General features: G+C 31.0%; 2 protein-coding genes across 2 annotated transcripts; one reads left to right on the top strand and one right to left on the bottom strand.

The window, feature by feature from the left end:
- The first annotated feature begins 872 nt into the window (after window positions 1-872).
- LOC130678588 (BTB/POZ domain-containing protein 7) lies at window positions 873-15,407 on the top strand. The gene is made up of 9 exons (XM_057485905.1): window positions 873-1,472; window positions 1,781-2,038; window positions 2,143-3,222; window positions 3,307-3,691; window positions 3,766-3,918; window positions 3,992-4,148; window positions 4,287-4,465; window positions 9,096-9,308; window positions 11,303-15,407. Exons 2-9 carry the CDS (start codon window positions 1,800-1,802, stop codon window positions 11,585-11,587), a joined length of 2,691 nt encoding a protein of 896 aa, XP_057341888.1. The 5' UTR covers window positions 873-1,472; window positions 1,781-1,799; the 3' UTR covers window positions 11,588-15,407.
- LOC130678593 (uncharacterized) lies at window positions 3,920-8,635 on the bottom strand. Its single transcript, XM_057485913.1, has 2 exons — window positions 8,379-8,635; window positions 3,920-5,904 (listed from the first exon to the last, which is right to left on the bottom strand). The coding sequence occupies exon 2, from the start codon at window positions 5,900-5,902 to the stop codon at window positions 4,658-4,660; it is 1,245 nt and encodes a 414-aa protein (XP_057341896.1). The 5' UTR covers window positions 5,903-5,904; window positions 8,379-8,635; the 3' UTR covers window positions 3,920-4,657.
- Window positions 15,408-16,835: the final 1,428 nt, after the last annotated feature.

Here is a 16,835-nt window from a genome sequence, read left to right as displayed (position 1 = left end):
TGTCTACACTGTGATATTTAATGTCTTAGTTCACAGCCGAAATTCTAGAGTGTTCTCAATTCTCGTCCAATGAGATATCTCCAAATTTTTTTAAAAGTCCGCCATTTTGTTTCTCCCAAAAAATTTGTGAGAATAGCAGGCGTCCGACAATTTTTTGTTTTCACAAAAAAAAACATTATACCATTCAAAAATATGTTTAAAAAATTTTCATAAGCATTTTTAAAAATTTCATTCCATCAGAATGAAATATTTTTATTTAAAAATAAAAAAATTGCCAAATGCCTGCTACTTTCGTTTAAATTCACTGAACACAAACTCTTATAATTTTCTTTTACTATAAAACTATAATAAGACAATTAATTTAATTAATAATCGCAATAAAATACTAAAAATACTGAGGACCATCAGGTACCTCATCATCAAGCCCCCGAATCAAACTGAGCATCGACGCTCGACTGATGCGCACTCGTCTTCACGCGGGAAATGCAGTGCGCCTATTGGCCGGCGTGCGCGCGGCAAATTCAAAAATTGCGGGAAGTGCGTGAAGCTGTGGCGCTAGTTTACGACATTGAAGTTAGCCGACATCAAATAATTTTGAAATTTATTCAAAGCGATAAATTATTTAAAAAAATATTTCAAGACCTGCACTCATAGTTTTTTAAATTTTCTACATGTACATATTTTTATTTTTGTAATTTATTTGTTGAAATAAATCAGAAGATTTTTAATCGTCTGCTACTTCAGAATCATGGAAATTTTAGTCCCACATTGCAGCCACCCAAATAAAATAAAAATAAAAAATAAAATTATCTAGATTGGTAGCAATTAATAAAATAATTAGACCGCTTGTTGCTCTCTTCAGTTCAGAGACTTGGAAGTTCAGACATCTGTATGTTACCACCAGCACCAGCAGAGACAACCGAGATATAGAAAAAGATAACACAGGTATAATGATAACTCAATGATGTAAAACATACTCATTCAGCTGTCATCGTTATCACTAAATAATAATTACTCCCGTAATGTTATTTATAAATTCTCCAGTGGACTCTCTCGAGTTAAACCCAACGATGTCTCTACATGCTGATAAAAATATAAATCTGTGTTGTTTAAATTTATCATACGAGTGCGCTTGAAAAAGTCCAAAAACAATAGTTATTTTTTTTTATTTTTTTTTTTCGTTTACTAGAAAAATGTGTGTCAAGTGACGTAGTTGTTGTTACTCCAAGACGTTATATCAATAATAAATGTCATCTTTGATGTTGATTTGTCAATTACTCAACATTCAGTTGCTGAGTTATATATTTTTACAATAATTATCCAGGCCATGATTATTAGTTTTTTATTTGGAATATAAACATGGCCGCTCGTGTGTTATGTGACAAATGTTTTTTTATGGTATTACGTGAAACATAGCAACTAAATATATAAATGACATTTATTTTTATAAAATATGCACCATCGAGACCCAGGTAAAATTTTATTATAAATAAATATTATGTACTATGACTATTTATAAAGATTTTTTTGTTTCGTTTAAAACTTTTAATTACTCTAATGATTATTTTTGGTAACTATATATTTTTTTTTCTTTTATTTTCGTTGGAAACCAGGTCACGGTTATCAAAACAAATATTTTTATTTATATATTCTAAATTAAATCTTGAGTTTATAGTTGATGTTATTCAGTTCTTTTACATGTCATGAGTAATTTCTTTTTTTTTTTTTTAAATAAAAAATTTATTTGTTATTAATTATAAATGTAAATAATTATTAATAGGCTGGTGTCTGGGTGAGCAATGAACGTATTAAGGATTTTAATACCGTGCGCGTTGCAGCGAGGCGAAGAAAGTGACGTTAACAGTAGAAGTGGGTGCTGGTCATCAGTAGGAAAAAGGAATAATGATGAAGATGTACGTATGACCCATAGGATGGGAGCATCGGCCTCTTCAAATCTAGCCGCTGTCGGTGGTGACCCGATACAGGCGGCAAGACTTTCATCTTCTGGAAATCCGGATCAGTTCAACATCGGCATCAGGTATTATTATACTAGATACACCCAACAAGACTCTTTAAACATCAGACGTATCAGTTGCAACCGCAGAGACCGCAGTATAAAATAATTATTTTGTTTGCTTACAGGGAGCGAAAAAAGAAAGTAACTGGTTTCGCGACTCTGAGGAAGAAGTTCATCCGGAGACGGCGATCGTCAAAGGCATGCGACCACGGGCGAGTGATACGTGAGCTGGTGTCAACCTGGAGTCCGCTGGAGGCGTCAGCGCTGCTTGAGGAGTATGAAGCTCTCGCTGCACTTAAAGACCTTCATGTACAAGCAGAATTGGCGCGGCCACCGGCAGCTACTTTCAAACAAGACTTGTCAACTTTGTATGACTACAAACACTGTACGGACGTTGATCTAGTCTACCGGGGCGCGTGTTTCCCTGTGCACCGCGCACTGCTGTCAGCAAGATGTCCGTACTTCCGAGAGCTGCTGTCAGGATGCCCAGGGTACGGAGCGCGAATATGCTTGGAGTTGCGAACGCCGAACCTGGAAGTCCACATGTTCTCGGCGCTACTGCGTTACCTGTACACCGGAGACATTTGTTCCCATGACACGTCGTTGGATCCAAGTCTGCTACGGCGGCTGGGTGAAGAATTTGGAACTCCGAACCACTTGGATCACGATCTCCGTTACTTGTTAGATACTGGGGATTATGCAGACGCGGCGCTGGTCTTCACGTCTGATGGCGACTACCAACGACCTGACAGTGGCAGCTCCGAGTACGGATTTCGACCGAAACTCGAGCTGCCCTGCCACAAAGCTATTTTGTCAGCCAGGTCAACATTCTTCCGCAATCTCATCCAACGACGGACGCGTTCCGGTGAAGATCACACTGAGCGGGCGCTGCATATACCCACGAGAATTGTCTTGGACGAGAGCGTTATTCCTAAAAGATACGCGCGAGTACTTCTGCATGCCGTTTACTTGGACACCGTGGACTTGTCATTGATATTGAGAGGCAGCGGTTGCGGGAGCAGTACCGGGAGTCTCGGTGAAGTACAAGCATTAACGCATACTGGACGAATGCGGCCAAGTCCACTGGAAGAAGCCATGGAGCTGTATCAAATCGGGCGGTTTCTAGAGCTTGACATTCTCTCCCAAGGTTGCGAAGACCTAATTCTAGAATGTTTGACCCAAGAATCACTGCCTACTGTCCTCAGGTTCGTCGTAATTTGATTAAATTTATTTTAACTACCCGTAATGGTATTTTATCAGTTCAATTAAACAATTAATCGATTTTGTAGGTGGGGAAGTCAACCGCACGGCTCGGCATGGGTCCATAGACAAGCGTTGCACTTTCTCAGAGAGGAGTTTCAATCGATAGCTTCGTCGCCAGTTCTATTTCAGTTAGACCACGTCCACCTAGCTCAGTCTCTGCAAAGTCATTTTCTCCAGGCAAGCGAGCTGGAAGTACTCCAGGCCGTACTAAAGTGGGGCGAGCAGGAGCTGGTGCGACGCATGGAAGATCGCGAGCCAAATATACTCAGCCACACCGTGCACTCTGTCACACGCAAGGGCGTCAAGAAACGCGATCTCAGTGACATCGAGCTAAGGGAAATTCTCAGCGAACTTTTACCTCTCGTCAGAATGGACCACGTGCTCCCACCCAACAATGAAATCCTCACTCAGGTTTATTACTTTCTCGCTCTTGCAGTCCAACTAAAAATTACTTTGCTTACTTATAAAAATATTTAATTACCCAGGCTATAAGAAGAGGCCTAGTATCAACGCCGCCGAGTCATATGATCGGCGACGAGCGTGAAAATTTACGAATCAACGCGTGGATCAGAGGAGGGAAAAGAAATGGACTATTTATACGGCCTCGTTTATTCATGCCCTACTATGAGGAGATAAAGGTTTTTGTTATTCATTACAATATTTATTTATTATCTATCTACATGTATATTAATTATTTTTTTATTCTGTTAGAGTCTAGTCGAAGAACACATGGTACAAGAAGCAGAATTAGTTAGATTAAGAAGGGCGCGATACATTCCCGACATACCAGATACACTGTACATGGTGGATGAGAAACCGCGATCAATGGGCACTGCTGGTGTTGATGTTCTCGCCGCAGCTCTTCCTGGTAATTAAACAACCGCGTTTCCTTTCTCTTAATAGTTAGACTTGTCCGTCTACTTGTTTACTTATTTAGTACTTATTGCTGTATATTAATTAAAATAAAACAATAAATAATAATAATAATAATTAATACTTTAATTAGTTCCAGACGCAGTTACAATGTCAGCGATGTTGAAACGGGAGCAAAAACTCCGTCAGTCTCCAAGCTGTCAACGCGCAATGACTCTACCGTTATCTTGCCGGCACGAGATCAGCAGACAAGTGAGACTACGCGTCGTACGCGAGTTCAATTTACCTGACGCGGTTGCCGATCTCCTTGAGGTGAATATTATTATTATTTATAAATACGATTTTAAATTCAGCGATAAAAGCAGACTAAGACTGATTGGATCCTCGACTAAACACACGGAATGTTATTTTTTATAAATTAAAAATAAATAACTTGTATATAATACTTTTAAAATAATTTATCTTCTTGATTAGATCAATAGAAAATATTTAAATTTTTATAAATCATTTCTTATCGGCCAGCAGCCAGTTTCTCTTGCGGAAGAGATTTAATATCAGTGACAATTTATCGTAATGATCTTTACCGCCTCCTATTTGCAAAAAACTATCTTTACCATCAATGCACTCCATCTTCGGAGCTTTACCCGGCTGTGATTTAATAACTTGCGTCATCATAAGACACTGCGCCAGTCTATAGGGCGCACACTCCTCAACAATATTAATCAGCTTATCCCGATTAAACTCTGTGCAATCAACATTTAATTTTCTGAGCACGTCAATAAATGCGTCGTAATAAACGACTATCATGTCGTCGAATATATCTTCGATAATACTATCGACTGGACTAGATACCAGCAAAAATATTAAATCCTTAGCGCCGTAGTCGTATCCGTAGAGTTGGAAGTCGACTATTTTCATGTCAACCACCTGGTCATTGTTGTTGTCATCAAACTTGAACATCATGTTGTTGACCCAGAAGTCGTTGTGAGTCAAAGTGCACCAACTTTCATCTTTTACTTGACAGCTTTCATACTTTCCCGCCAATTCCATTGACTGCCGGACTACATCGACGTACTTACGGCTCTCGGGGATGCTCTCCAAGTGCTCCATTGTCTTTTTGACCATATCCATTACGCACTGATGCGCCGTGTCATTGATGATACTACCCAGCGCTGGCATAACCAACTCTTTAAATACTCCCGGCTTGACCTTCTTCAGACCAATCGTCATGGCATGCAGTTGCGCAAGTTTTTTAACCGCGAACTCGGTTTCGTGCCGATTGAGTCCACTTAGACGGTTGCTCATTTTGTACCCCGAGTAGTTTAGATTTTCCAAAACAATGCAAGCTTGCTCGTCAAATTCATCTGTCAATCCAACCCGACTCCCCAGATACCTGGCCCCGATCCACGTCTTCTCGGGATTTATTATCCCGCGTTCCCGCTGAAATTCCAGTAATGCTGGAGTTAAATCTCTATAAAACGATATCTCTTTGCTGAAAGAAAACGGGCTGTTGAATAACTTCATTAGATAATTAGACGGTGGAGGTAATTTTGTAACAACATGAAGAATTTCTTTTTTTTTATTTTGCTGCACCGTTACGTCAATGGCTAAAATTAAGCTGCCAAAATTTTCACCCGGGTCTGTCAAATGTTTCCATGCTGTTCCTTTTATCTCAGCATTGTCACCCAAGTACTCTTGTAACAACGATTTTAAATCTTTTACCGGCAACGTCTCGCAGTTCTCTGGCATTTCTATAAATTAATAATAAATGTTAATTAATACAACCAGTTCATCTTTGACAATTGAAATATTTATCACATATACTAATTATAAAAACCACTTTAACGCGGTATGAATAATTAATTTATGGTAATACGATGACTTGGTATTCAAAATATTTACATCTGCTGTCATTTAAATTTCTTATTAAAAAATCTTTAAATACTTTTTTTAAATTAAATTTACTCTGTAAATATTTTTAATATGAACTTTTAGTCATCGCTGATAACCCGTAATAATTTTAAATAATGCGGTTTAAATTTAATGCGCTCAAGTAATTCAATCTATTACACTCACGTACGTCTATTTTATAATTTATTTTACGCGGGAAATATCAACTTCAAATATACATTCCGCCCTTAGGGAAGAAAAAAGAGCATTGCCTATTTACGAAACGCAGGTTGCAATCTCCTGCTATTCTTCCGCGTTGTACACAATTTTTTATTTCACTGCAATGGAAAATTCGATTAAAATAACAATAAAAAAATCGAATTTTAAATCTCAGGTCAGAAAAAAAAAACAGTTTTGTTTTTATTTTTCGAGTAGCGCAAACGCTCCGATTTAAAAGTTCTTAGTTTTATGAAAAAAGAGTCAGATTCTTATTTATTTTACTAGAATATCAATTAAAAATTTATGAGTTTTTATGTATAATTGAATCATACACCGTAAAAAGTCGGGAGTCAATTTGAAGTGATTAAGGATTTTATTTAACCCTCTGTCCGTCGCGCCGCAGCGTTACGCCGCAATGTATTTAATATTGCGGTGTTGCCAAGTATCATAATTATGATTTTTTTAAATTCAAACCACACAAGCTTATACGAATAGTCAATTGTAATTGTTTTTAGAATTTTTTTATTAAAACAAAAACTTCGTATTGAATAAAAATATAAAAGAAAGAGATGAATTAAATGAGCTGGAAATGAGCCGCTAGCGGTAACTGGCAACACTGCGCAGAAAATCTGAACAAATTCAACGTCCGAGTTTACTCGACAAAAAATATGATTTTTTAAATATTTAAAATATCGGAAAAATAATTATCATTGATTCGTTCGATTCTAAAAAGTATAGTAGAAGAATTCTTAAAATTTCAAAAGACTAGGAAATTTATTTTTTTTAAAAATAATCTTATAATAAAAATTGCGGCGCTGCGCTCATAGCGCAACGGACGAAGGGTTAAATCCGAATTCCCTCTGATTCGAAGTTTGAATTTTAGAATAAACTTCCACGAAGTAAATTTCACTCTGAGGGAATTAAATAAATAAACAGTCATCCGCTTTGCATTCACTCTGTATTTAATCCGCGTTCAGTCCGTAAATTTTTTACGGTGTAACTTTCAAACAGGAGTTTTTCAAATCAATTTTATTTTTACTCGAGACATGTTAATATTTTAACCAGCAAGTTTACAAGTCTATGAAGTATCAATAGAATTGATAATAGGGTTTAATTTACTATCAGTGATTACTGATGAGAGCCATACGTCCGCTAGGTCAAAAGTATCTATAAATATTTTTATATCTGCAATTTAAATATATAATATGAATAACTGAATTGCAAGTGCCATTGTCTTCTGATAGAAGTAAATCTGTTTGACTTTAATACTTAATAATAAATGTCATCCATATTGCAACGATTTATATATGTATATATATATATATATATTGCTTTAATTTATATGGCATGAATATTATTACGTAATTTTTGTTTCTGTTATCATAATAACTTTTATTTTAACCGATAACGGTCAGAAAAGCGGAGAAATTTGAACTATAATTTAAAATAAAAATACGCAAGAGAGATCACACTATATATTTTATATATATATATCAAAAATAATATAAAAAATTATTTATAATAATTTGAAATCGTAATTATTGCTGATTATTTTTTCACTAATTTGTAATACTTTATTTATTATTATTTTCTTTGCCGTCTCTTTTTATCTTAACCCACTTTATATATTTTTTATATATTTTATTTATTTTAAATACTAAGGAATATTAATATTAATTAACACTAGCAATAAAATTTGCACTGAATTTTATGATAAATAAAAATTATCGACTTTCAGACTCGATCCTGAGCAGATTTTGAAATTCCCATAAACTTTTTTTTTTTAAATAAATAATAAAATTAGTCTTAAAAATTATGAAATATTTGAAACAAGTGATGTTTAATAAAACCAACTGTTTTATTAGCAATCGAAAAATATTTTTTCCCTCGAGAAAATAAATAATGAATTACTTGAAAAATTGCATAACGAAAATACGGAAACGGAACACGTGTATTTAATTCCCGTGCGCGCTGTACTGTCATTACTTAAATTGCCTATTAATTTAATTATATTAATAAAAAATTATTAATTAATATTCACTTTTTTTAAAATTCGTACTACTAAATAATGAATTTAATTAACAAGTAATTAAAAATATCCAAAATCAGCACTTACTATTGAAAAAAAAAAATGAATCGTATTAAATAAAGGCTTCCTGTAATAATGCAACCGGTAATTTAATTGAAACAGTAATATTGCCAGTTAGGAACTGTATCATCAGGTCAGCCAGAAGAAACAGTAACAACTAAACAGCACTCTAAGTTTAACTAAACTTAACATCTGATTCTTCTCCCTCCGTATCGGACAAACCGCTCCCACCTAACGAATTTAATTATTTAACTCATTACCGTTTTTTAAAGCAACATAAATTATTCATTATCTTGTTATCTATATATATCACTTTTATCTGCACTCTTATTGACAACCGCGCTTTTCAATTCATTTTAAAATTATTATTTGACCTACTTTTATATATATATATATATACATTTTGTTAACAAACAATCTTATCAGGCTGTAACAATTATTCCCTGTATTAAATATATGAAAAGTTTCTATGTATTAAATTTATCTTTTATCTTTTATAAACTATAAGAAATTATAAATAAATAAAATTTTTATAAATAATTTATCATAAGTCACAAGGATTATTTTTATTTACTGACGCATCTATCATATTTGTATATATATAATAGTCTTTGTGCAAAAACGCGAAGACGGAAGAAAGTAGTATTAATGTATATGTCATGGTTATCAATATAAATGACAATAAATTTCATTTAGTTAATTAATGATAATGATGATGATGATGATTATTATTTATTTAAATAGAATGCTGCGTGTTACAATGCTGAGCAAGAAGAATCCATGACGGACATGGAAAACATGGAACCAGTTAGCACTGGGAGCATTAATATTAGCAGTACTTCTGCAGCATGTTACGGCCGAAATATGACTTTCCCGCGACCAAACTCCTCGTATGGAATTAGACACGAACTTCCTGCTGTGGTTACTGAGGGAGAGAATTACAGACTTCCAGGAGAGGTAATTTATTATTGTACTCTAATATACTAAACTATCAGATGATTTTTTAAAAATTTTATACATATATTTTTTTTCTATGCTTATTGATAATTTAAATATCATGATCCTGAAGTTAGCAGACACTTGTCAATTTTTGAATTTTTTTTCAACAAATAAATTACAAAAAATAAAAATATGCACATGTAGGAAATTAAGAAAACTCTGAGTGTATTTTTTTGAATATTTTTTTTTTCTCAAGTCCATCATTTTAAAAAATATCAAAAAATTATGAGACGACGGCTAACTTCAGTATCATTTAAATATCAACTAATTTAAATTAATTTTTTATATGAAAGCCTTGATATTATTTAAACTTTTAAAACTTTATCAGTCAAGATAAATTGCAAAGTAGAAAATTGTTTGACATTGAAATTAAATGCATGACTCCTTTGTCATAATTATCGTTATCATAATTATTTAATGATAAGAATGTGTACTTAGTGTTGCTTATATTTGAAAAAATTAATATTGCAATAAAACTGTCTAAAGTAAATTGATTTGCGCGATCTGTCAACCGGGCGGATAATTCCTTGCACGGACAAAATTCTTTACTAAACTAAAGTATGATATTTTTTTTCTAATAGCAATTACTGCGATTTAATAATAAATTTCAATGGACAATAGATTTTTATTGCGATTAAAATAATATTTTATTGACAGTATCCGGAGAATAAATACAAGAATTAAGAATTTTTACTTGGGAATGTACGTTTTTTTTCAATGTACAAAGTCATGGACTTTTTCATAAACAGCAAGAACGTATTTGTAATTAAGTAATTGTATTTAATTATTTACTTGAAAATATTTTTTAATCTCGCAGTTCTTCTCTTGGCGCAACTTTCAAAAATTTTCTTACATTTTCATTCGTCGAATGGTTCCAAATTTATCATTGATTCAAAAAATAAGTTTATGAATTACGGGAAATGACGCGCGAAATCGATTAGTTTAGAAACAGCGGCTGCTTAAATTTAAAAAAATTATACTTTCATGACTTCTTTCTCTTATAACTTTCTAATGAAGGGATTTGGCTTGATTCCGTAGAAAGTTAATGAAAGCTGATATACTAAGCTTTAATTTTATAAAAATATTTTTTTTTAATAACAATAATTTTTAGTAATTTAATGAGGGTTCAAAATTTATGTACTTGAAGATTGGAACGTTTTTCGCACAACGAAAATTAAAAAAATTTATGTAATTTGACTTTAAAGGTAACACGCTTAGATATCCGTGAACAAAATATCCGTGTGACAAAATATCCATCAGACAAAATATACACGGACAAAAAATCTGTAGACAAAATACCCGTAAAAAAATTAAATTCTGTCCGTAGATATTTTATTGCACACACAAAAAATTAGTGAAAAAAGAGCGCTATGTTTCACACCTATTTATGTATGTATCAATCATATGTATTTTCGCATGAAGTATTTAATGAATTAAATGATAAATTCATATCGTTGATATGTTCATTTTCAGGATATTCTGTCCGTAGATATTTTATTCATCGGATATTATTTCCGCGTTTATTATGTCGCGGATATGTTGTTACGCAACCCTTAAGGAGTAGTTAGTAGTAGTTTGAAATTTTTGGCTGACGTGGGCAACCTTTCAGAAATCTAGATCTAGTAGATTTTTAACTTTTTATTTTCGTTCCGGAAAAAAGGCTCCGGTCTAGGTACATCAACAATTTTCAATTTTTTTTGACAAATCTGCTTTCCATTCTGTCAGCTGGCATTTTTAAATTATGAACAAAATTATCTTCAAGTACTTAATTGTCAAACAATAAGTAGACAAATTATAATAGTGATTTCTTAATAAAAATTATTATTTATGACAATTAATCACAACTTGATGCACAATAATTTAAAAAACAATCACTACAAGATAAAAATAGCTTGTAAATTTATTTCATTGCCAATTAAAAAACTGCAATTAAAATTTTTACAACCAAACAGCCGTCACCGAACAACCAATGCAACGACGGGCACTTATCGGGCATAATGCCTGACGTAGCGATGGCAACGGCTTCATTCGGAGCTCTCCAGCTAGCGGATCAGCAAGAACTGGAACTTGATCTCGGGGACGGTGCGTCGCACCTCCTGCATCCCGGGCCGGCACCCGGTTCTGCCGGAGTCCATCACCCGCTGCTTCCTCACCAGAGGCAGAGACACTACGCCGGGCTTCCACCGCATCCTTACATGTATCATCGCTCCAACACCGGCTTACCCAGGTTCATTTGAAACCATCCGTATACCAACATGTATTCAACAAATAATTATTAATTAATAAATTAATTAATTGTGTAATAGTGTAATGGTGTGATAACTACGTCGCGTGCGTCTGTGTAAATATATTACAGTTATAGAAAAAAATTACTGATGACATTTAAACGCATAAGTCTTATATTGATAATAATAATTAATTATTAATATTGTTTGATATTTTGTTTGTTTAAAACAATTGTAATCAATCAAGACTCTCATTTCCTATTTAATTTCTACATGACATTTTAATTTTTTTTACTCATTTATTTATATATTTTTAAATCTTAAGTACGGATGGCTGTTATTTTATTTTTTTTATTTTGTTCTGAAATTGTAGATTTGTCGGTACTTGTAGCAAAGTATATTACATAACTAGTGATAAAAAAAAATAAGAAACAAATTGAATGGAATGAAATGACAAGAAATGAATAATAGAAGACAAAAAAAAAATATAAATATTGTAATTGATCGTAAGTGTATGATATAAGACTGCATGTTACGTCGATCGCAATGACAATTTAACGTTAATGGATGTACTGACTAGACTGTGAGACTAGTTTATTGTTAGCTATCAATAATAGTAACATTTGTATTGGACCAATCTAACTATTATTGATTAGATCGTTAGTAAAAGATAATATTACTAATTATGATTATATTTGATTGTAATTTAAACTACTGCATTGACGTGTAGATTTTTAAAATAATTTTCATATTTTCGCCGTTTAAATTTAGAGATTAAATGTCTGCTAATGATCGAGACGAATCGGTTTTTGAATAAAAACAATTTCGCGCGGGTTTCGAATTATTGTTTTCTTATCTAGAGAAGCGAAATTCTTGTTTCCGGGCAGTAAATTTAGTAAAGATTTTTCTGAATTTTATTTGTTTATTGTAACAGGAGTAGATTTGGAGGGAATACGGATTTTATTTCAGCCAGAATTTAATCCGTCACTCGGACTTTCGGAAATTTTTTTAAAAATCACTCCACGTACGGATTTTTTTTTCAGCGGAGTAATTTTTGAGTGACGTAAATTTAATTTCTATTCGCATTCACTCCGATCCAGAATTTAATTATTAAAATAAACTCCCAGGGATTAAATTTAATCCGGAATTACTTAGCAAATTTTTCGCGTGTCATCATATAAATAAAATTGACATTTTAATTTTTAAATGCACTCTTAGATTCTCTCGTTCCGACAAACTCGAGACATTTAAACTCTAAGCAGACTTAAATGCGGTTAATTATGAAAATTATAGTGTGCCGTCACACAATTTACTATTTAATAAATAGTAAAATAAATAAACGCTGTTTCATTGTTTGGATTTATTTAAAAAATTATTTCGAATAGATTTTAAATGAATCTGTATTAATTAGACTTGTTGAAATTTATTTATAATTGTTTTTGTTCTTAACAATTCGAAATTATAGCTTTAAATTTAATAGACTTAAAAATAATATCCAGTGTCACTAGTTAAATAATTAAATATTAGGTAACTGCATTTATTTTAAATTTAGTTTATAAGTTTTTATAAACCAGTGTTCTCAATTTTTTAGACTAAATTTTAAAGGTGTACTCTCTCATATTAATTTATGGTTATATTATTTATAAGGCGGAATACTATTTGCGTTTGACACTGCCAAGAAATGCAGTTTATTAAGTAATAGTTTCTTTAAAAAATCTATAAGATTTCTGTTGTAAATACGTCGAACCTAGAGTTTGAAAAAAAAAATATATATATATAAATATATATGTTATATTAATTAATCGACGAATTAGAGCATTGAAGTAATTAGTATAAGTAATGTACATAATACGTAATTCATTTATAAATGAAAAATATTTTCATTCGCGTGCATAATTATTTTTATTTTTTAATGATTTTGGTTATAAATATTCAAAGGGGAAAGGGTTTTTTTTTCAGAGTACCTTCGTTATGAAAATTCTTAAAATTTGTAACATTATTAAGCATCATTTCAAGAATATTTTCCTAAATTTTTATAAAAAAATATTGAAAAATAAGCCAATGGTAGTGGGGAGAGACGAGTCGCCTCAAAAAAAAAGTCTCCATGCCGTAGACAGGGTAACTGACTCTCTTATCTAAAATCAAAAAACCAAAAAGATTTCTTTAGTACACAAGTTTATCTTGGATTTGAACGAAGGATTTTTTTTTTCAATGACTACTCATTTTTAATTAAACAAAAGGAAGAATTTTTGGCAAAAATCAGAATTTTTTGATTGCGCCTTTACCAAAAATTCAAAAATGAATACTTTGTTTATTCCTTCGTTCAAATCCAAAATAAACTCATGTACCAAAGAAATTTTTTTGGTTTTTTAATTTCAGATGAGTCAGTCATGAGTTATCCTGCCTACGGCATGGAGACTTTTTGTTGAGGTGACTCGTCTCTCCCCACTACCACTGGCTTATTTTTCAATATTTTTTTATGAAAATTTAGGAGAATATTCTTGGAATGATGCTTAATAATGTCACAAATTTTAAGAATTTTAATAACGAAGGTACTCTGAAAAAAAAAACTACAACAATATCCCCTTTTTTTGTATCTCAGACTCCTTTCCCCCTTAAGGTAAGCGACCCAGTACCCGATCAGGGAACTAGTACCCGATCGCTCATATATTTGTATATTTATATTTACTAAATTTTACTAAATATAGATATACAAATACATGGAGTGATCGGATACTAGTTCCCTGCTCTTGGCCTAGATCTTTTACCTCAATATAATAAATAAAATATGAGGTTTTGTCTACTCGGTATCAATAATTTGAACTTAAATTTAATTTGAATCAATCGTTAATTTATCAAGTAAATTGATAATTAGTAGCAAACTTTTTTTTCTATTAAAATTATTTCGAAATTTACACTCCAGTAACAAAATTTTTCATAATTAACTTAATATTTTATTATTTAAAATTTAAAAATGATTTGAATTATTTGCACATCTCTTGTATTGATAAAAAATGAAAATTATTTTGGAAAAAGTGTAAGCTGAAGTATAAAAAGAATATTGAAAATAACTTTTAGGAAATAATGATAAGAAAAATTGACCAAACCTTGAAAGATAAAAAAAAGTAACAAGTGCAATCGTCATTTGTAAATGAAATAATAATTAATCATGTATGTACATGTGTATATATTTTTTCGCATTCACATAATGACTTAAATTAGCCACACATTAGTGGAAAAAAAATGATATTTAAAAAATATTTTAGAGTTAAAGTAATTAATTAATTAATTAATTGATTAATTGATTGATAATTATCATATAATTGTGTTCCGTATAAATTATTATTGAAAATATATATTATCAAGGTGCGTACAAGTAGACTGAATAAATTAATTGATGAAATGCTTTGTCTCGGTTCCAATGTTATTAAAAAAAAAAAAAAACTAAAAAACAAAAACAAATAGATATATCTTGTAATATTTAACTACGATATTTGTTTTTGGCTGCGAATTTACTTATAAATTATAATTATAATTATTATTGTAACTATAAGTATCCAAGTGTTGTCATGACTTTAAAAAAAATAATAAATACTAGAGGAGTAATTACAAGGTAATAAAAAAAAATAAATAAATGAATATACGTATATTAATTAATTGATTAAACAATATATTATATTTAATCGTAATATCTACGAATTGACAATTGATGCGTGATATATGATAAATAAACGGTAAATTATAATTATGTAAAGAAAAAAAAATATCTTTTGAATTTATTCATTTGCAGATGTACAATTTTTTTTAAAAATAAAATACATGGTTCATCATGCACTTATCTTAATTATTTATTTAAGAATATATGAGCGATCGTCAGTCACTGCGTGACTACTCTAGTATTAACTACCAAATTTATTAAATTTGATTGTTTATTAAAATCTGTACCAATTTCCTCTCTATATTTTGTTTATTTTTATTATCAAGTAAGTTTAATAAGACAAATATCATTAACTCAGAATTGTATAGTCATGGAATTCCTAAAAAAATCTAGTCAAATTTTTTTTTATCCGTCTGATAAATTTTTTTTCACTGATACTAAATTAAATTTTTTAAATTGTTGTTATCATAAAAGACATGGCATAGAGTAAAGTTTTCTTATTTGCTCTTAATTATGTATATAATGATTATACATATTTAGTCATATTCATTGACAAAATAATTAAACTATTAATTTATTCAAAGAAAATAAATAATACAATATTTTTTTTCCCGCGTAATTTAAATGTATTTTGAATGATATAGATAAATTTATATTCGTCTAGATACTTGGCAATAAAAAAGAGTTTAAATCATGAAAAGGCACAAATCCAAGTCAAGCCCTGGTGGAAATGTTTGGGAATTTTCTCTGAAAAACTCAGTTCTAAAATTCTAAAGACTTTTTCAGAGTTTTTCAGAAAAAAGTCCGAAAAATTTCCCCCAGGGAGACCTTTTTTACGATACCAAATTTAATAGCATTAACTAATTCTATCATATAGATATGGCCGGAATAAAATTTTCTTTATTCTTTTAATAATATAGAATATTTTATGATCCTGAAGATAACAGACAATTAGCGATTTTCGGTTTTTTTTTTGCACAAGTCAATTACAAAAAAAAAAACTAAAAATATCCACATGTAGAAAATTGAAAAAACCATAGGTGCATTTTTTTTTATGATTTGTCGCTTTAAAAAAAAATCTATAAATTATTAGACGTCGGCTAACTTCAGTATCATATTATTTTATAATAAATATAATAAGATTCGAGTAAACTCATTATCATTTTTTTTGTTATTTGTTTAATTCAAAAAATCACATTTTTTTTTTTATCATTGCTTTTAAAAATAATTTTAAATAATAAAATGTCATAAATTTAGAAATAAATTCCCTAGGAAATCGCGATGCTGGAAGTAGCAGACGCGAAAAAATTTATTTATTTTCAATAAACAAAATAAATTTTGACCAAAAAATATTACGAAGCTAAAAGTAGCCAACTCAAAGTTTTACTGTTTTTAATTACCAAGTTAATTATCATTATAGAAATTTTTCAAAAACATACACAAGAGAATTTTCTAAAATTCTTCTTCTTCAGATGCATTTTTTGAAATTTCGCCTGTCAATATTTATTTCGTTTACTGAAAATAACTAAAATTTTTAAATGTCTGCTACTTTCAGTATAAAAAATTGCACTTATAGTTTTTTTAATTTCCTACATGTGCATA

The sequence above is a fragment of the Microplitis mediator genome, chromosome 2, assembly GCF_029852145.1.
Source record: "Microplitis mediator isolate UGA2020A chromosome 2, iyMicMedi2.1, whole genome shotgun sequence".
NCBI lineage: Eukaryota > Metazoa > Arthropoda > Insecta > Hymenoptera > Braconidae > Microplitis > Microplitis mediator.
Note: the sequence above shows the minus strand (reverse complement) of the source record. Positions and strands in the feature narration are given on the sequence as shown.